Source organism: Alosa sapidissima, chromosome 15 (genome assembly GCF_018492685.1).
Source record: "Alosa sapidissima isolate fAloSap1 chromosome 15, fAloSap1.pri, whole genome shotgun sequence".
Lineage (NCBI taxonomy): Eukaryota > Metazoa > Chordata > Actinopteri > Clupeiformes > Clupeidae > Alosa > Alosa sapidissima.
In genome coordinates, this window is record NC_055971.1 from 5,452,949 (window position 1) to 5,475,240 (window position 22,292).

Sequence of the window (22,292 nt, forward strand, 5' to 3'; positions counted from 1 at the left end):
CCATACTTTGCAGGCAGGACAGGTTGGGCTGAGCGGATCAGTTAAAAAAAATTACATGAGGGGGGATTATGAAAAACTGATTTTCCAAAGTGCCTGAGGGGGGGACTACAGTCGCAGCTCAATTCATCATGCTGATTCGTTTTAAATATCCCCTCCAGACCGGGCACCTTTCTAGGATTCACTGCTACAAATACTGATCTGGGCCCTGAATATGCAAGCACACTGCAATATCCAAAATGAAGATCACTGCAGCGCAGACACAAAGAATCAAATTACCGAAAATATAAATAATGACATTTTATGCTCACTCTACTGATTTAACCATGTTAACGACGATGTGAATGCAACAATGAAAAAACAAGCAAGCATATTTTATGATGGCAACCAAGCCATCTTAAGTGCTTACTCATCAAATTAGGCTTTCAGTTCTCCCTGTCCTTTGTTTGAAAATCAATAACGTAAGTTAGGCTTCACAAACAAAAAAGTCCAAAAAGTAAGCACATCCTGCTAAGTGAGTGCGTCAAGCCAGGCCCCAGGCTCTACCTTGGGTGGGTCTGCCTGCAGGGCGGCCAGGTAGTTCTCCAGGGCCAGGCGGCGGCGGTCATTCAGCATGGCCTCCACCCGCGCCAAGTGCGTCTCCACCAGCTGCTGCTTCTCACTGGCGGCCTCCTCCTCAGGGACTCCACCATCTTCTGGAAGTGCTGCACAGCACACAGGAACGGCACGCGTGTAAGAGGGCCAAGGAGGAGAGATGGGAAGGTTCTTTTTAGTCAGCGATTAACAATGATGGCTCCTTATGCTTAAGGAATCAGACAGGGATGATGAGGTGGGGTCGCTTTGTTTGCTATTGGAGGGGCCTGACTGACTCACCTGGACCAGTGTCTGCCGGTCACCTTTGGGCAGGTTCTTAGCCTGGCGCTCGGCCTCCTCCCACTCTTTCCTCACCTGAGCAGAGACAGACAGACAGACAGACAGACAGAGAGAGAGAGAGAGAGAGAGAGAGAGAGAGAGAGAGAGAGAGAGAGAGAGAGAGAGAGAGAGAGAGAGAGAGAGAGAGAGAGAGAGAGAGAGAGAGAGAGAGAGAGAGAGAGAGAGAGAGAGAGAGAGAGAGAGAGAGAGAGAGAGAGAGAGAGAGAGAGAGAGAGAGAGAGAGAGAGAGAGAGAGAGAAGATGTGACTGACCACCCACTGGGAGCACTGGGATGGTTTCCCCTCTCCTGTGGTGCGTCTCCGGGGCACTCACCCTCTCCATGCGGTTGCGGTGGCGGATCTCCAGCTGCTCCTTGGCCTTCTGGAAGAGGCTGTGCTCCCTGTTGTCGGCTGGGGTCTCGAAGTACACATCCACATCATCGGTAGGCTGAGGTGTGGTGGGAGTAACTGCAAACACACACACACACACACGCAAAAGTACAATGATGAGTGAAAGAGTGCACAGCTAACAGACAGGTGACTAAAAGCATAAACACAGAAGGCCAGCAGACGGACAAAGACAGGAGGTAAAGCAGCAAGGTAGCAGTGTCTCTGACACAAAGTGTCTCCTCTGACTAACAGAGAGAAGGACTGACAGATGAAAGAGGGGACTCAAACAAGATGCCTGACTCTCCAAGGCAAAGGGGTAATGTGAGAAGAGATTGTTTTCTAGTTGCTCTGCAAGCTTAGCAGTTTAGAGGCAACAATGATCCACTCAGATAGGCAGCCAGATGACATTCACAGCCCACACAGAGGACACACACAGGGCTAGCTAAGGAACAGCTCTTCAGTTCAGACTCAAAAATCCTGCTGATCAAACTGCATCTGCATCTTAACACCACTTCCTTCCAGAAGCATCTTCAACCTTTAAGGATCTTTAGCAGACACAGTAGGCACAACAGGACTCACATAGGACAGTGCAGGTAAAGGGGAAACTGAACATGGAAGCAAGCAGACAGAGACAAGGGGTCCTTAGGCCAGGAAAACGTGTGTGTGTGTGTGTGTGTGTGTGTGTGTGTGTGTGTGAGAGAGAGAGCAGTGCAAGTTGAACACAGTAAGGTGTGATTGTTAGTCCAGACTCTTGTGAGAGGTAAAGGAAAGAGAAGAAGGAATATCTTTAGGAGGTGTGATCTACAGAGATGTGTGCTCCTCTTCTTCAGATCTCGCTTTCTCTAGTCATGTACATAAGCAGACTGTGCATGGTGGGAGGAGAGAGAGGGTCATATTCAGAAAGAGAGGGATAGAGAGGTAGAGAGAGAATGGATGTGAGTTTGGCAGCGATGTAACCCCGGCGAATGCACATGGAGACACCGCCGCCAAACATGCACCCCATGTGTGTGAGGATAGAGGAGCGTGTCAGAAATCTGGCCTCCCATTCCATCCAACTTACTCAGGCGCTTGCACACGGCCATGCAGTACTCCTCGGAGTCGAAATTGTTGCGGTTGCCGGCGCAGCCTCCATAGATGAAGCGCACGCACTTCCTCTGGCGCATGTCGAAGGCCCAACGCGGCATGGAGGCACGGCAGGGGCCAGTCTCCGCTTCCAGAGAGCACACGGCTGCCAGAGGACAGCAGTTAGAGCCTCCCACCAGAGGGGGCAGCACTCAAGACGGCCATTTCAAAAAACACTACAGGCTAGGGGTTGGAGCCAAGATGACTCAAATATGACCGATGATGACTGACTAAGGCTAAATCTGGTTCATTCTTAAGCCTTTTAATATTTTATGTTACTACATTTGATGCCTGGTTAATTGCCTGGTAGTGAAAAATATATTAATCATAGTAATGGCTATTCTCAAAAAAAAAAAGAAAGATGTCTGAAGAAATCTGGTGCTTACTCTTGACCCATATCATATATATCAAAATAATTTTAAAAAAAGCAACCCACTGTACTTACCCTTAACATCCTCCAGAGTTTTATCATCATCATCATCATCTTCAATCTCGTCATCATCATCTTCGTCGTCATCGTCGGGGCTCTCAGCAGACTTGTCTTTCTTGTCTTGCTTCTCCATGCTGTCACGGTCCTCCTCCTCATCTTCATAAACGTAGTGGTAGTCATCATCATCATCGTCATCCTCCTCTTCTTCCTCATCGGCAGTGTCCTCCTTCTGTGTGAGTTGCTCATTGGCTGGGGCCTCACTGCAGGACAAAGAGAGGAGAGGAGGGGGGGGGGGAGGGAGGAGTGATTTTAGGATGATGGCCATGACTCGGGTTACGCTACTGTGTGTGATGAAATGGAAGAGCAGCTATCACAGGGCAGCAACCAGATGGCCCCGTAATTTATCATACGTACACACCAGATGTTAGCTGACACACACACACACACACACACACACACACACACACCTCTCCTCAATGGGCTCATCATTCTCAGGTTCGGGCTCCTCCACCTCCATGTCCTCTTCATCCTCGTCGCCCTCTACCTCAGCGGGCAGGGCGGGCGGTGCGGGCTCCTCGGGCCGGCTGGAGGGGCAGCACACGTACTCGGTCCCGTGGAACTTGTCGATGCCACAGGGCAGCAGCATGCCGTAGCTGTGCAGCACCATGCTACTCTTGATGCAGGCCTGGGGAAGAGAGGGAGAGAGGGAGCGAGAGAACGAGGGAACGAGAGAGGAGAGGGAACGAGAGAGGAGAGGGAACGAGAGAGGAGAGGGATGTTAAGAGTGAGGAATGAGACCGCAGATTAAAACGGACAGATACATACATCTCCTTCAGAACTTCCACCATCTCCACTAATTCTGCGGGAGCAGTGAGTCAACTTCATTGTATGCGAACAGAGGCTCCTGACTGGGTGTGTGATTCACTGCTGTGGACTGGCTCACATAATGTGGACATGGGGATGGAGTTGCATAGACAATGGTGAAAGCATGGCTAAACCCATGAAATAGTCTCACGATTCAATGAGGTAGCTCAGGTCCTCTCTTTCCTGAGCACTGTGTGGTTGTAGCGTACACAAAAGGAGGCCATATGCAGCACAGTAAGTCGTACCGAGGGAACCGGGCCAAAAGCGTAGCAGTTGCTGTGTGTCGAGTGTGCGCGTGTGCATTGTGTGTGTTTGGTACGCTGTGGCCTGAAAGGTGGGACGGGCCTGGGGATTAGTGGCATTACGGCTAATCTGACTACAGCCTGCAATGTGACAGCTTCCATGGCCACAGGCAGAGAGGGAGAAAGAGAGAGAGGGAGGGAGAGAGAAAGAGAGAGAAAACAGATAACAGTGGTCGTGAAGGGAAGTGGACTCTAGTGAATGGATGGTTCCACTCACCCAGCGCTACACCCATCCTTATCCTACCCACTTTGTTACAGCAGCTATTTAACAGTCTGTTGTGAAACATCTGCTGTCTAGTCTGTGATGTAAGAGCACAATGCAATCTAAAAGTGGTCAGAGAAAAACAGTGGTCTGAAAACCACTAAGATTTCCTCATGTTGGAACATTCCATTTGGAGCGCGCTCCCCTAATCCGTTGTGTTTGGTCTGTGAGTCAGTGTGTTTACCCAGTGGGTTGTGGTCAGTAGCTCACCTCCTTGGCCACTCCGTGCCACTGCTGGTGGCTGACGCACATGTCCATGCGCTCTTTGTGGAAGAACTTGCACTTCTCAGGGACCAGGAGGACATCACTCACAAAGTCCCCCACTACAAGACAATGAACAGAGAGGACACGGTTTCAGAAACAGCACAAACATACAAACAGACACACACACACACACACACACACAGAATTAAGGCTCTGCTGTAGATGTGGACACCCCACCCCATCCTAAAAAGAGAATATTTAATGACACAAGGCAAAAACCTGACATCATTTATAATTCATGGCCATCTGATACTTTGATCTTTCTTACAGCAGTATTACAAAGTGGGCGAGTGACACTTGCATAGCTGGACATGTCCCAGAGATCCCGGCACACAGCCACACTCCGAGCTCACAGTGACCAGACCTGCAACTGGGAGACAGGAATTCCTCAGCCGTATCTCTATGTCCAATAAAAAACACTTATCAGTGCAGCTGGCAGGTCCAGGATCAGTGTCCTTTCACAGTCTAATTGTGACTGGGCCGTTCTGATGATAAATATTCACCCATGTGAAATGAGTCCCATTAATAATAACACTTCACATTTCATCAAACGCCAGGAATATGAGATATGGCTGTTGATCCACCCAGCATATGGCGCTGGTGTCACCAGAGGTCAGCCATGGACCTCTCCGGACACGCAGTCCGAGTGGAGAGCCACTGCGCCGTCCGCAGGGAGGCTGCAGGGAGATTACATGTGCAATGGAGGTACAAAAGATGGCTCTCTAACTGCTTATTTAGCTGCCTGCCACAAAGCTTACCTCAGGCCACTCTGGCATGAAGCAAAAGAAAAAGACCAGGAGGAAAAGGGGAGAGAGAGAGAGAGAGAGAGAGAGAGAGAGAGAGACAGAGAGACAGAGAGACAGAGAGACAGAGAGACAGAGAGACAGAGAGACAGAGAGAGAGAGAGAGAGAAGGCAGTGTTCTGGAAAATGAGAGGGTTTGGAGAAAAAGAAGGGAGTTGCAAATAGCACAGCAGACAGCTGCCTGTTTCGTCCTCCACAAAAAAAAGCACATTGCACAAGCACACACACACACACACACACACTCTAGACGAGCCAGAGAAATAGGGGTCAGCACAACAACAATGTCACTGTCCGTTTCTTACAAGGACAAAAATCAGACTTAGTCACCATTACTTTTACTATTTAGAAATCCTATTTTCAGACAAATCCATCACATGGATAGTACTTCTTATGACAATACTCCTCATGTGAACTGAAGACCACACTGGAGGGGCAGAATAAGACCACGTCTTCAAGTACAACTGACAGAACCCGTGAGAGGGAGAGAGTCTCGCTCCAGCCTCCTCCTTTTTTATTTCACCCTGTCTGTCCTCTCTGGTGCAGGCGCACAAACACCATTGTGTGTTCAAGCTCCTTATGGTCTTATTCTGTTTAGGGCCGGTTAGGATTGGTGTCAGGAGTCGTCCTGGAAGACAGGTGGGCAGGTTGACAGGTGAGCCGGTGACATCTGGCTGTGTAGCGCGCTCCCTCTTCTCCCTAGTCATCTCTGCCTGTTAGCCACACAGCTGAATGTGGATCTGAACTCCTCCTCCATCCACAGCACTTCCTCTGCCCCTCTTCCATCACTACCAGTATCTCAGCCATCAATCTGTGGGGATTGTCGCAGCATGGCCCACTGCAGTCATGAGGCTGTGCAGATGGGAGCGCGTCCTTCCCCTGGGGCCCAGCGGCCCCACACTGGGGGATTGGGGGGGAGAGATTAGCACTTAGCAGCCAAGCGGCGGGGCAGGTGGGCTCCCACTGAGCCTCCAGCCCACGGCCGAGGGATCAATCACTGGCCAACGGCAAGAGAGATGAGTCACTCAATAAATCTCATTAGATTTTACTGCACACTTCATAAACGGAACACTTTACATAGTGACCCATTTTTCGCTGTATGATTTCTTTAACGCTCTCTTGCTCCAGGCATTAACTGATTGTAACTTTTTACACGGCCATGTGGTCAGGCACCTGCTCAAACAAGACTGACCAGGCCATGCCTGAATCCTCAAGTAGATTTGGGTCTTCAACACACTTTCCTCAAAACAACTGATATTGATTACACAAATCTCAAGAGAAAGACAATAGCCCTTCATGTGAGCAGATTGAACCTTCACTGGGAACGGGGTCATGATTGGCTTTTGCGGTTCATTTGACCAGCTTCAAATAATTTGACCTGTGGTCACTTATTCTTAGCAAGCTGTGCTTTCTCCATCATCAGCTGCCTACATCAGCACTTCACCTTCCTCAGTCCCCATGACATGATCACTTTGAACCTCAATGAAGAATCAAAACTAACAGCCAGAAACAAACATGGCACACAACAAAATAAGCTGAAATAAATCCTCATATCTGCAACCTATTTTAGAAACAAGAGGGTAATGACAGTGGGGAGCGGGAATATGCAGTAATTCTGCTTAATTACGAGGAGAAAGAGAGAGAGGGGGGGCTGTAGTGCTCTAATTAAATAAGAGAGCTTGATTATGAATGATCTTTATCATCACAGATAACAGGCCTAACCAGGACCACAGGGCACAAAGAGCTGCAGATGCACTGTGCCCGAGGAAGACATTGCACTGCACCAGTGACATTTTAGCAGCTTTTTTTTTTTATGTGCAGGACCTCTAATGGTTTATAGCAGGAAAGCCCAAACAAATACAAATACAAACCCATCATAGCGTACCTCAGACCCTAAATGTAAAAACATCTGTGAAATGCTAAATCTAAAACTCTGTTAAGTACAGAGAGAACACAAAAGTGGTCTGTGGTTCTGACAGTCTATCAATCAAAACCAGTCCAACAACTCTACCCGAACAGTGGAATCAGCCATTTGCAATACCTATTCAGCTCTCCCTTCCTCCTCACTCCAAAACCTGCAGCTAAAAAATTGAAAAAGAAAGAAAGAAAAAAAAAAAAAAAAAAAAACACCCTGCCATCTCTGGTAGCCTCCGCTTGTCATCCCATTTCACAGTCCACTGACAGCACTAATGGCTTTCTCATTCCCTAACTCAGCGCCACAACTCAATCAGACAGAATGAACAAGAGGAGAGATGAAAGGAGAGGAGAGGAGTGGAGAGGACAAATTGAACAAGAAAACAGGAAAAGTGTAGTCTCCTTTCAACATCACAAATGCTGAGTAAGAAGGACAGGGTTTCTACTTCTACGGAGTGTGAAAATTGCCCAGCAAAGACAGGTCTGCTTTCTGTATTGGAGAGAAAATGGCGCAGAAGAGAAGGGAGAAAGAAAACAGATAGGGAGGCTCAAATAATTCACTGTCGCCATGGAGAAGAGTCTTCTTTGCTCTGGGAGCTGGAGTTTACCAGCTCTGACGGTCCATAAAACCGAGAGGACTCTGTGGCCGTGGTCAATTATGGACAGTCCTCCCTCCTCCCAGTACGAGCACAAAGCTGCCATGCCGGACTTCCACTGACCAGAGACGAGCAGCAGTTAAGTCAGCAGAATTCCCCTCTCAGCTGCACTCTCTCCTCATCTTCTTTCTCTCCCTCTGATCACTTTATCACTCACTCCCTTTCTCCCTCCCTCTCTCCATCTATCTTTGCCTTACAGCTAGTGTTACAGAGCAGAATATTGTGCTTAACTGCACCACAATCTTTGCTTCTCAGTAATAGCTTTCTATCCACAGCATTTCCACCCTCCCTCCGAGGCATTAGCTATTGCACAGCAAGCATCAACATCAAAGTCTGGCAGATTATCTGTTGAGCAACTGCATCTGACCGCGGCAGTGTTCAGTCCCTCCCTCTCAAAGGTCGTGCGTGTTGTTCTTACCTAGGCATTTGAAGGGGACCACAATGTGGGAGTGGCCTTTGCACTGCTTCTTCTCCTTCTTGCACCAGTTCTCAATCTTGATTTGCTCGTTGGCTTCCACCACATTTGTGATCTGCAACTCAGGGTACATCTGGGACAGGAAGAACGAGAGAGAGAGCGAGAGAGAGCGAGAGAGAGAGAGCGAGAGCGAGAGAGAGAGAGAGAGAGAGAGAGAGCGCTCAGTGATGCATCCAGAATCATCTTCAAATGCTATCCGCTCAGGTGTGAAATTACACAAATGAACTTCTCCTGAGATGCCATCAGAAATGTGTGATAAAATGGATCAGCTCTCCTCACAACCACGTGTCTCATGTCATATCATGGCAACTTACATGGCGTACTGAACAATATGAAGCCTCTGTACTTGAAGGAGGGTGAGAGAGAATCTGCATGAGACTAGGGGGAAAAGAGGAGCTAGCGGCACAGACATTTACATGTGTTTGTCTGATGAGCGGCTCTTTCGGAGTCCTCCTGACTCAGGCGCTAACATGCAGATTAGCATAATTTAGAAGGCAGCGTGAACTGCAGTGTCACCTCACCTCCTGGCAGTACTGCAGCACGCCCTCTTTGGATTCTGTGCAGCTCTTGGTTCCAGAAGGGTCGGGTTCCCAGCGGCCGGTCTGGATGTTCACGTGCATGTTCAGCTTCCCACAGAACATGGCCACCTGGGGCTCGGCCACGGCAAAGCCAGTGCCTGCATTAGCAGCCAGAGCCTGGAGGACACAGAGGAGGAGGAAGAGGGAGAAAGATAGAGGGGGGGGGAGAGATACTGTTAGTTGCTGCCCACACTTGTTATGGCTACATAATTAGCCATTAAATCCTGTAGGTAATCAAGTCATCTGCAACGCTAAGGCATTCCACAGGCTGGACTCATTAGCATCACCCTTGCAAAACACCAGCTTTTGCTTACGCTCTAGTCCATTATCCAGACCATAATACATTTCAAGGACACACGCTCACACGGAGGTCAAGCGCATTCTAGAAATACCCTGCAACAGACCCTTTGGAGTGTCCAGTATGGAGCCGGGAGGACATGGGCTTGTCTTGGGGTAGAGGGCCTTCATCACTTCACTGCTCTGTTTTTCTTTCTCCATACACCGGTGGACTGCCAGTTATTGACTTGCCGAGGAGCGTACAAGAGAGTGTGTGTGTGTGTGTGTGTGTGTCTGTAGAGGGGCCTGGCACTCGGTCACACTTCAGAGCACATGCTCTTCCTGGGCGCAGTGGAATAGAAACACTCAAGGGGAGGTGCTGGCCTGCAAATGGATCATTTACCCCTAGCCACACGTACATACTGCCCAACACTCTCAGGAGAGCAAAGTCCCACTGTCGTCAAAAACACCTCACCTGCATAGCACAGCATTAAGAAGGGTCACACAATGTAAAGAAATGAGCTGTATTGAAACAATGGCTTTTGGCATCATTTGGGAAGCCCTGTCTATCACGTGTAGTGGGCTGATGGAGAAGTGAGTGTCCGGTGTGCTGCGTAGGGGGAAGTCAGCTGGTCGCTCACCCACCCACCCACCCTCTCTGTCCTTCCAACAGACAGGATGTGCCCACTCCTCCCCACTGGTCCTGCCGCTACACTTCCCTCCACAGGATGCAGCCCCACCCTGCCGGCCATTACTATGGACCACAAGCGCTGCTTAACAACATGACCCAGCTCCAACTGTCCTCAGCTGGAACGGTCACAGCACTTCCATATTCCCTCATAACAGGAAGGCTTTCATCAGTTGACCACCACGAAACACAAAAAAACAGGAGGTCAGATAGTTGGAGCAGAAACAATGGCTCACATCGGGAGGATGGCCCAAACCACTCGTGTGCTCCCGACTCCCGTAGGAGTGTGGGACAGGGCATGGGGACGGAGACGGCCAGAGAGGAAGACCAAGAGAGACTGAGACCTTCACTGTGCCATGCATGATTTAGCACACATTGGAGAGAGTAGAGGACAAAAGCCAGAGAATGGGTGCACACGCCTCAGAATCTGTGGCACTGTGGACCGATTGCATTTTGGACTTTACATCATCTCAAATCTATCCATTCTAGTTCTAGTTCCTTGCCTTGCATGGAGGCCTTTATTCAGTTTCTCATCTACATTCTCCAGTTAATTTGATCCCTAATGCCCAGCTGTTAAACCAACTCACAATGCTCCTGACTGATTCTACATCCCTGATCAGTTGAAAACCGGATTCATTTAATTATTCCTTTGAAAGCAACATTAGTATTTGAATATGCCATTTCATAATTTAACTATATGCAACCACAATTTAAACTTAATTCACTCCTCAAGACTATTATAGAGAAGCTTATAGATCTTTTATAGGATTATAGGATCTTTTTATGACAGCTACCAAATGAGCCCATTGAGATAATACCTTTAGCATACAGAACTGAAGGTTGTAGAGAAAATACAGTGTCCCTGCAAAACCAGGCTGGCATAGTCAATACAGTCAGTCAAGAGAGTGGAACAATAGGGCTGTTTATTTGGAAGGCCACAGTACTCTTATGTAACCAAGTGATATTTACCATCATAATGGATAAATTAGCCAATTAGTGCTGTGGACGTCATTCGGTCAGCCTTTAGAGACAGGTCAGAAGTTATTTTGTCAGTAACTTTAAGAGATGCTTCTGAAATGTTTGCCTGACACATGCTTTTGACATCAGCATGTATTTCTGTGGCTCAATGAAGAATAATAATAATAATAATAATAATAATAATAATAATAATAATAATATAATTAATAGGAGGGGTCATTGTTTATGTTCATTTTCTCCATATGTTCATATTAATTATGTGCATTTTAACCATTTGATGATTCAAAAATAGAACTTCATACTGTTTCATAACAGATTAATAAGACTAAATAAGACTTCATAGCCAACACAGCCCACACAGTTGCAGAGTGCAGCACTGATTTACAATCCAACAAAAGAACCTACCAGAACCCAAACAACAGACTTAGATCACTGAATAACAATTATGAGGTTAGGGAGGCGCTTCACTTCTTTAACTGACAATTTCCTCTAAAAATAGATACATGGAGATTCAAATAGAGTCAGGCAGAGAGACAGACAGACAGACAGACAGGTGGACAGTGCTGGCCCTCACATTCTTGAAGTACAATACAGAATTACACTTCATGGGAAGGAGTCGGTCCTTGTGTGTGTACTAGACAGAGAGCGAAAGACTAAGACATTAAGCAAAGTGTGTGTTTGTGTGTGTGTGTGTGTGTGTAAGAAAGAGCGATTACTTTGACATACAACAGAGCACATCCATTAGAGGCAGCCCTGTTTCCCAATAGTTATGGGTCAACTCACGCCTGGCACACTCATCAACAGTCAGAGAGGAAACAGAGGGAGAGGGAGAGAAAAAGAGATTGAAAAAAGACAAAGACAGCAAATTAGCGTCTGGGAAGACATAGAAAAATAAAGCTCATGCATGGTCTGAGAGGAGCCACAAAGTGGCAGTTTTTCGCCTCTCCCGTCTCTCGCATTCTTTTGTAAGGTCAAGCCACTTCTAAGCAAACAGAGAGAATTGTGCAAAGGAGCTATAGATGGCAGCAGGAATGAGGGCAAAAAAAAGAGGAGGGGGAAAAAAAGAGGAGGAGGGACTTGGGAAATGCACTCCTCACACAAAAGGATGCACTATGGTGAAGAGGGAGAAGCCATTAAGGGCATCAGAGTAAAAGCAGGAGGCCAACAAATAAACAAATGCTCCGCAGCCGAGCAGCCCAGTCCTGCAGATGGAACAGGAGGGCCCATACAAATGAGCGAGAGAGCCGCAGTGTAGCCGGAGAGGCCAAACCGAGGAGAGAGAAAAAAACAGACAGTCATTTGCTCATCCTCCGCACACCAGGGGGACCCCACTCACTGAGCGCATGTGTTGGCTTGCATGTTACGGGCCCGAGACACGCCACAGCGGACAGGGCAGGACAACAGGGCTTTTGTGCGAGTGGCACTGGCTGACTGGACGCTCAGCATGCCTGACCTCCCAGCTCCCTGCATTCATTCTCCCCCCCCCCCTTTCTTCCCTTCAGACTCCCTCGCTAAACAAAAACAGCGCTGCCAAGGCACTAATTAACAACAAATCAGTGCCAGCGCAGCCTTAAACGTCTTTCTCTGTACGTCAGGGCCCTTGGCTGCGGATGGATCGCCCCTCTTCCTGCACATCAGAAAAGCAAAGACCCAACACTAAAAATACCAATCGACGCAATAAACTTCATTTTCTATGCACCAGCGGGGGCATCGTTTCAAACCTCCCCGTCAGCTGGTGTGAAAAGCGAGTGGGGCGGAAAATGTCATCTGTGAGTCATGGCGAGAGAGAACAGAAGGAACAGAAGAGGCTGAAGGAGAGAGAGAGACATGAGAGGAGGAATAGTAGTGGAGGATGCATGAAAGACAAACGGCTGAAGGCTGAAGAGACGGCATGAAAGGGCACAGGTACATTGAGTGCTACAAGCAGCCGTGGGCAAAGATAGACTAATGGGCTTTTAGAAATTCACTTAGACCTCCATACGTCACCCAATATTCAACCACATGCGAGGAGTGAGTCAAGAGAAAACCCCACTACTGCACACGAGTAGCCATCTGTTTCACACCACCACAACTTCTCACACACAGAGCAAAGTTTAACACCACTGTTAAAACTGGGCCCACAAATGGCAACGCCACAAATGTCTCCCCGACAAGGACATGATATACTAGCTTGGCCCCAGCTAATAAAGAAAGTCCCATAAAACTCCCCAAATAAACTTGAGCACATTTGCCTCTGCCTTATTTCTCAGACACAGACATATTACAAAGGAAAGACATGGTAGACTCATCTTTCAAAGACACACACACACACACACACACTTAATAGTATCACTTAACACAAGGCCACCAACCCAGCAGGACTAATTTGTTGTCAGAATGTGTGTGGCCAAACTTCATGACCGCATTTACTATACAGGAAGACACCACTTTGAAGTTTCATAAACACACACACACACACACACACACACACACACACACACACACACTTCTATGTTATGTCTCACGGTGACAAATAAAATACACTTTTTTGTTTCTTTGATCATTTTTGAATAAAGAAAGTAGCCACACACACACTCACATCTTTTTAGGCTATTTATTCACGAGAGACATTTCGTCAACAGCCTTCTTCAGGGTTAAGTAAATAAGTGACATGTACTGGTTTAAATAGCCACGGGGCATTCTGGGTACCAGATGCAGCCAATTAAGCTTTTGAGAGTCTATCTGAAAACATAAAGGTATGTCCTTCATTCAAGTCATTTCCTTCTACAACGGCACTATAAATATACACCTTCACTCCACAAAAGAGAGCAACAACAACAAGGGCACTGGTCATGGTAATGGTCACATCTCAAGAGTTCCCAAAATGCTTTGGGCACATGTGACCATGAGTAGGAATGCCCGCCACCCGCTCCCTGTAAGTCCCTATAATCCCCGAGCTGGGATTTAACGCTTAAGGAAGAGATGGCTTGGTGAGAATGCACAGGCTACACACTCACTCACGCTCACATGCAAAACACAGACAAAACCAAGAGACATAATATATCAGAAGGTCACAGGGATACACTGTGATCGCCAGCGTCTTTCCCATTCCAGTGACCCAAGCAGGAAGCGGATAAGCCAGATTGAGCAGGGCTGTAACTGAAACTTGGACTAAACAAATAACCCTTATCTGATAACGCGGGGCGGAGAGTCAGGGGGAAGAGAGTGCAGGAAGGATAGCCGACTGGGAACAGAACAATGGTATTTGCCTATCTGCTGTGACCTGACCACGTGTCCCCTTCAAAAGGTTAGCGGAGTGACATCAAGCCAATAAAAACCTGCTGGGGGGGGGGGGGGGGGACGACAACTGCTCGCCGTCTGCTGTGCAGGGCCGAGGCTCGGATCAGGGTTGCCGCTCGCTTCCTCTCACCAGCTTGTGGATGAGGGGGGAAGTGTCCCGGGAACTTTCCCAACACAGCCAACTCTTGGCTGTGACTAACGGTCATGACGTCAAGAGATGTAAACACAGACGCCCGAGCACACACCCAAACATATTTCCCTTAAACTCCACCAGCCCGCTGATTTCAGCAGGAACTCGAGCTCTGTGGGGAACTACACTTCCGTTAGGACTTTCAGGAACTAACATAGCGCTCTGAACACATTGTACACACACACACACACACACACACACACACACACACAACCTTAGTTCATGTGCACACACAGAAAGACAGACAAAGTCCCTTCCTCTTAGTGATTCACTATGCAACTTTGTAACTTCCAGCCGTTTCTGTTTACTCAGCAGAGCACCATAGCTCCAGGCTAGATATTGGGCTGCGCCTGCCACACGGCCAGCACATGCCACGGAGGCCCACACTCTGGGGTGTGGTCGCCCAGGAGAGCGTACCAGAGTATACCGGCAGATACGCAAGGCAACTTTGGGTTTTATCACCACTTATGGACCTGGTGACCCTTGTTTGAGTGCATTTCTTGTGAGTGGCACATCGACCTTTATCAGATAGCTCCTTCAAGTGAATTATTTTTGATCCAATGGTAATTGAGCAATAGAGAAGTGCCAACATCACTTTGAGCCAGACAACTTCACCAGCCACAAACACACGTAAACACGCAGATAGCCAACACTTTATTCGATTTCATTCCACACAACAAGTCAAGTTACATTAGGTGCCAAATGTTCAGAATAGTCTAACATGCTTAAGCAGTTCACCATTTCATATGATAAAGGAATCAGTCTGTTCTAAATAACATGACTGACTGCTGATATAGAACAGGCCTAGTGCTTGGCCAACTATTTGCCTTTTGTTTTGAATCCACCAAAGCTAAATCCACATACCACCAGACCAGACATCCTAAACTGCTGAAATCTAGAACAATACGATTTAGACATTTCTATACCTCACAATACACTATTTCTATCCTAGATTTCTATACTAGCACTAAATGGTCATACTCACAAACTGGCATTCTACAAAAAGTTTTCTAAAGAGATGTGAAAGGTCTAGGATGTTTCAGAAATTATGACATTCTTTTCTTGGGAAGGAGAATGGGAAACATGTCCAGGGTGAGCAATTTCAGTGATGATTACTGATGAGTAACACAATCACAAACAGACACACCATGGAAACGTCCAAGACACACACACACACACACACAGAGACAGAGACAGAGACAGAGACAGAGACAGAGACAGAGACAGAGACAGAGACAGAGACAGAGAGAGAGAGAGAGAGAGAGAGAGAGAGAGCGAGAGAGAGAGATAGTGGAAAACTCAAAAGCACAAAGCTCTTTGTCCCACAGCACCTGACTAAACACAAACAGCTCACCACCACAATGACAAATCCATGATGTCTAATCACAGGCCACCTGAGAGCAAACAAGCCCTCCACTGCCCTCACCCAGCACAGAGCCACCACACCACTAACCAGCCAGCCAAGGTCAGCTGGAGTTGGACTGCAAGTTTCAATCGGTGTGTGTGTGTGTGTGGGGGGGGGTATCTAGTAATGGGCATTACTGTGCGTGCAGGGGAAGAAAGATAACCTGGCTATTCTCCAGCACAGACTGTACAGACGTGAATGACAACTTGTTCCAATGCTCTCGGCACCACAGAAACCTCCAAGAAAAAGCATCCCAGCTATTCACACAGGCAAATGGCAAGAAAACGGTGTGTGTGTGTGTGTGTGTGTGTGGGGGGGGGGGGGGGGGTTAGTGGGAGGGAGGGGGTGGAAGGCTGTCTTTATGGCACAGAGTAGGTAACATACTGCACACAGCCACAAAGTGTCCCAGAGTAGAATGGAACAGCCTCTTCACTTATACACACACACAGAGAGAGACAGAGAGAGACAGAGACAGAGAGAGACAGAGACAGAGACAGAGACAGAGACAGAGAGAGAGAGAGAGAGAAACAAACTTCAACAACAAAGCTCTGTCCCCAGCAGAAGGCTCTGCCTACAAAGCAGTTGGTGCTCAAGAAGCGCATAAATTAAACTAATGGCTTTTAATTAGCACAAAGCTCTTCTTCTCCTCTAAATGCACTTGCTGTTTTTCAATCTTTTTAAGCAAAAGTGCAACAGCAGCTGCATGTTGGCTATTTCGGCCGTGCAGCATTTGGCAGACCAGTGGGGCTCCAGGTTACAGTCCGGTGAGCGCCTGGGCCGGAGTCCATTTCGCCCCGGGCCCCGGGGCTGCGGCCCCAAACTGCACTCCGCTTCACCGGTGCTGTGGGGGCTGTACTGCAGCCAAGGAGAGGACGACGGACGGAGTGGACACGCTGCACCTGATGGCCTCTGCCGCTTCCCAGCCTCAGCCTCCGCGTCCTGGCAGCACCGGCCTCTCTCCTCCGCCGCCGAGCACGGCTTAGACATGCATGAGAAACGCACCACCAGCGCCGGCCACCAGGGAGAGAAAGGCACGCAACACTGCTGGATGTGCGCCTCCCCTCAGCCCTGGCATTACATGCACATGGAGGTGCGTGCGGCTCTCCTCCAGCCCTGGCATTACATGCACATGGAGGTGCGTGCGGCTCTCCTCCAGCCCTGGCATTACATGCACATGGAGGTGCGTGCGGCTCTCCTCCAGCCCTGGCATTACATGCACATGGAGGTGCATGTGTGCGTGCGTGCGTGCGCCTCCGACTGGAGCGGGTGGCCCATCACTTCTCCATTTCCCTTTCCCTTCAGGAGGAAATGGCAGGGAGGCAGGGAGGCGCAGCAGGGCACGGCTAAAGCCCTCTCCCTCCCAGCACTCCTTGACACACATTTCAAGCTGCATGCAGGCACAAGCTCCATCTCAAGATTATACCGTCCCTCAGGAGACATATGCATGCATACAAAATCCTTACCCAACCCAATCGCTTGCACACAAGCACTTTCTAGGACTAAATGTTGTGCACGCACACCTTTTAATCAATTTTTCCAGGGTTATACAAACAATGAGGTGTCCCTTGTCGAGGTCTCACATTGTGAATGGATTGATATGAAAGAGGCTTATCTCACATAAAAGAGAGTGGGAGGGAGAGAGCAGCCAACTCCAGCGGTCCTGCCCACCCCCTTCAGACTTTTCTGCTTCCTTCCTACACGCCGCCTGGGCACTTCACTGGGATATATTTGACAGGCTCAAGCCAGAGTCTGGCCTCCGCGACCTTGTTAGTGCGATCACTGTCACGAGACGAGGCGGGCGGGGGGGGGGGGGAGAAAAAGTGAAAGTAGAAGCAGAAAAGGGAAGCTGAGGAGTTAATGAGGAAGAGAGTGAATCATCCTCCTCTGCCATGCTCATGATATTCCCATAAACCCCCACAGCAAAGGTTCCAAGACGCCCCCAGTGCAGTCAAATTTCCCTCCGACGTTAAATTAGTTTCACTTTGAGGTATCTGTTCTCTCTGTTTACCGAAGACTAAAAATGAAACGCAGACATTTGAGTATGCAGTTGCTTCATTCCAACTGAAGCAATTCCAGGCTGACACCATTTGTAAACATAAAATGTGCATGAGAGAGAGAGTGTCAGTGTTTTCTCCTGATTTTTTTTGCATTTCTGCACCGTCATCAGCAATGGGTCCTCTGTGCCCAGGCATCAAAGCAAAGCGTTTACACAGCACTGTGCTCTTACCCATACCTAGGATATTTATTCTTATGCCTATTTTTGACTGTAGGATACTCACACAAACCAGCCGATACCCGTGTGTGCGTCTCTTATTACACGAGGCAATCACTTGAACAAAGGATGAAATAATTGAATCTTGTCCCTGAAAAGGGAAAATGGAAAAATCTTTTCTAACTGGTGTACTGATCATTACCTCTTGTGGATGGCATAGCCTACTTTTTAAACATCATTGTGGTTTTATAGGAGGGCAATTCATTTGGGATCTTTTTTAATCATTCTAACGAGGGATGCTGGACAATCCAACTCCCCGTGTGGGTCTCACACTGCTGGAGCCCTGGCTGTAGTGGCCATAGGCCTGGACGGAGGGCTCCAGAAACCCCTCTGCTCTGCATGAGTGACCCTCTCCCACTTCCCTTTCATCTCCATCCTCATTCTAGCAGCAAGCTCTCCCAACAGTCTTGCCCTCCAGTCCTCTTGCCCAGATTCATCCATTCTCTCAAAACCTCTCTGCTTTCTTCCCTCTCCCCCTATTTGCTTGACTCTATTTCTCTCTCGCCCCCCCCCCCCCTCCCATTTTGGTCTGTTCCTTTCCGTCACACATTCCACCCTAAATATTTATCTGCATTGGCCAAATTGTGCAAACCCCTCCACCCCTCCTCCTCTCCCTCTCTCTGCGTGCGCCATGTGAGCAGGCGACCCCCTCAGCCCTTTCTATCTGGGCTTACAGTCCACGTGGCCCTGAGAGGATTACATTCCTGACATCACCACACCAGATGTTTACGACCAAAATAGCCAGAACAGCAGCTCCTATGCTGCAGACATTGAACAATGGCCACCTCTTTCCACACTCCTCACACTGCAGGTTGTCCGATTTGAGATATCAAAGCCCCACCGATGTTTGCCAAAGGGTATCTGTGTTCCACGCCGCGCTCTTAATCGGCTCATTAGAACGAACAGCAGCCTCTAGAGAACAAACAGTTAATCCAGAGAGCTCTAGAACTTTCCACCGTTTGCCATTTCAATAACGGGAGGTTGATCAGGAGCGTGGCTCTCATCGGACAGTCATCACAGGATGGATGTTTGATCTATTCATATGAAATTGATTCTGGACAGTGACCCATTATCCCTTCACTGCCTCTCTCCCTCTAACTGCCCGTCTCCCGAGACCTTGTGGCCCCACCTGTGCTCAATCTACTTCATTTTCTTTTGTCTTGCTCCAGCTGCTCCATGCAGCCAATATGGAAGACTGCTGCCATCTTTCTCCCTCTCAATCACACACATGCTAAAACAGTATGACTCAGGACAAGTTAGAACACCTCCCTTTGACAGCTCTCTACACATGCTCTTAATGGCCTACTTCACTAGAAGTGCAAGAATGATAAAGGTGAAAAGAAATGCACAGGAGATATGGAATCAGGAAAAGAAAAAAAACTGAAGTGAGTCAGTCAGGTAGATTAGAAAAAACAGATAGTGTGGGGGAAAAGGTCTCCTTCAAGCAGCATGGCCATTTGTTACTAAATAGCACCCGGCGGTATGTGCCACTAGGTCATTAGAGCTGCAGTCAGAGGAAGCTGGACTCTTCTCATGACCTGGAAGGTTACATAGCTCAGCTCTATACTGATCCCCTACCCTCTGACAACACTAATAACATCCCCTCCCCCAGCACACCTGCACACAACAACCTGTGTGGGCAGGACCAAGGAGCAAAGACACACACACGAGTCACACAAATGAGAGCTACATCGAAATCCTGCTAAATTTATAGGCTGTGATCGTACATTCGGCACTATTAATGACAATTCCATCAATACAATTCCAACAAAACAATACCCACATTTTGTAATAAATTTTGCATACTATGGTAGCTGCACCAAAGTACATGTGTTGCTCAGTGCATTTTGTATTAACCACTGCAATATGTATTATTCTATTCTAGGGAGAAATCGGTTTCATATTTTGTTCAACATGGTTATTACAAAATTCATGAAGCTGTTGCAAAATGTGGGTATTATCATAATAAGGTTAAATCTTTTTAGATTCTGAGCGATTACATAACGTGCTATAAGCACTTATCTAGCATAAAAGCAACAGCAGAAAAAACATTGAAAAATCCACAGCAATATTTCAGACATTCACACAGTCTTACACAGAACATGTATGGCAAATCCCCTCCCTCACAGAGCCAGACGTAAATTTGTCACTACATGAGAAGAGTTCACAACTCGTCATCAACAAGGCTAAAAGCTGCGCTAGTGATAGAGATCCACTCCTAACTAAGATTAGTAAATTAAGGTTTTTGAATTTGAACCAAACCAGTTAATCCTTTATTTAGTACACATTTCAACAGACCAGATAGCTCTGCATGTCCCTTCCATCACAGCAGACAGACAATAATACTATACAGGGCACTTCAGGGCAAATTCTCACTGCAGCCAGGAGGAGAGCTAAATAGCCATCTGAAACATTAGTATAGTTTTTTATAAACTGGGCTCATCAGGATGGCTTACATGACACTATAAATACCATGTTATTTAATTAACTTATTATTAGACACTAACAGTCACAGGGTTGTTTTCAGTCCAGATCATTTCAGACTTAGCTTTGGCTTAAAGACTGATGGCCCTTATAATATCTAATAGTTTTACAAATGAGACTAGTTCTGTCGTGTTGTATTAGATCTCATCACCCAGAGGAGGTTAAATCAAGTTATTGCACAGGGTCTCATGCACTTTGGGCATTATTTCAAAATGCGGGTTTGATGCAATCACACATGATTTAATTTAGCACACAATGGGAAATAATTTTATCATCTGTTAATTCAGCAAGATGATGGTGTTCATCATTAAATGTTTGTAATGAGTTCATTGTCACGCAGATGATGAGATTATCTCTCCTGCTGTTGGTAAATAACTGCAGAGGGCAACAGGACCATGAGGAGAATGGCTGGGTGAAGCTGCCGTCGCCCGCAAATAGCAATCAGCAAGTTCAAGGAAGATCCACTTCCTCATAGACATCCTGACAAACAGGAGAGCAAGAGGAGGGCGGGGGGGCTGGGGGGGGGGGGGGGTGATGTCATGGTGCTGGACTCCGTCCTCTTTGGCCTTTGTGTCTGTGATGCTACACATCTGGAGGGGGAAGGGGCAGGGAGGCGGGCCGGGACTCCTCAGGGAGTGGAGGGAGCTCGCTCGCTGTGCTCCAGATTTCTCTGGGCTACGCTAAAGGAAGCAAGTGTACTCTCGCCTCTGCCAGCAGATTAGTGGGATGGGATGAAACGGGATGGGTGTGGTGTGAAGCCCTTTTCGGAGTAAACACCGAGATAGAAACCGAGTGTGAGAGAGAAAGCACAGCTGCTGCAGCTGAGACAGGCTCTAATGCACTTCGCTGTCTGAGACGGCAGCGGTGGAATAAGGGTGCGTCTAGATGACAACAACAAGCCCAAACGAACGTGAGCAAAAAGCAGCAGAGCGGGAGGTGTTTAGAGGTGAATTTATATGCCCTGCGGGAGCAGCGTGGCGGCGGGCGGCGCCATATGTGGAGCAGCTCCGCGCCGTGTGCCTGGCTCCTCCCTTCCCCCTCCACCGAGGCGCGCTGCAGCCACGGCTCCCTCTTTGTCCTTCTCAGCGTCTCCTTCAGATAAAGTGCTGTATCAGTGCAGCGCGCGCAGCGCCGCCGGCAGCAGCAGCAGCAGCAGAGAGCCCCCCTCTCAGGGAGTATAAGGTTACAGTGCAGCACACCCGTGTCCTGCTATTCGGACATTTTCATTTCCCCTTCCCCTTGCTCACTGTGACAGACTGGAATGACTACGGAAGAAAAATAAGAGACGGAAAAAACCCAGAATCTTCGCTTCGGTTGGGTGCTGAATTACCATTACCTGCTTACATGATGGAGGGAAGGAGATGGGGCCATGGGCCAAGATTCTGAGCAAAAACAGAGCGTTGCAGAGGCTCGGCAGGATGCCAGGTAGACAACTACTGGCTGGTATGCCAAGTAAACCTCTCCCAAGTCTACGTTGATTCTTGGCACAAAGATAGCTGCAGGGCAAGGCCAAGCCAAACATACAGTTACCCAAGCCAATGCCTACTGCAAGAAAGACCTTTCCCAATCACTGTGGCTGTAACAATGCTCAGACAAGAACTAACACAGAAAGATAAGTGGCAATACACAGTATGAATCACATTCAGAATCACACATACACAACCAACTCAAAAAAACAAGAGGGGAATGCAACCATCACTGCGAATGAGAATGGGATTAAACTGAAGTGGAAGCCAATGCATGGAACATGAATAA

The 22,292-nt window shown here is 48.0% G+C and overlaps 1 protein-coding gene across 1 annotated transcript in view; it reads right to left on the reverse strand.

Moving 5' to 3' along the window:
• aplp2 (amyloid beta (A4) precursor-like protein 2) overlaps nt 1-22,292 on the reverse strand; it is a 36,963-nt gene that overhangs the window by 8,980 nt on the left and 5,691 nt on the right. The window contains 10 exon segments of the mRNA XM_042064109.1: nt 544-677; nt 680-701; nt 871-945; nt 1,243-1,376; nt 2,359-2,526; nt 2,866-3,110; nt 3,318-3,535; nt 4,489-4,601; nt 8,331-8,460; nt 8,909-9,082. Of these exon segments, the coding sequence (XP_041920043.1) occupies nt 544-677; nt 680-701; nt 871-945; nt 1,243-1,376; nt 2,359-2,526; nt 2,866-3,110; nt 3,318-3,535; nt 4,489-4,601; nt 8,331-8,460; nt 8,909-9,082 (1,413 nt within the window).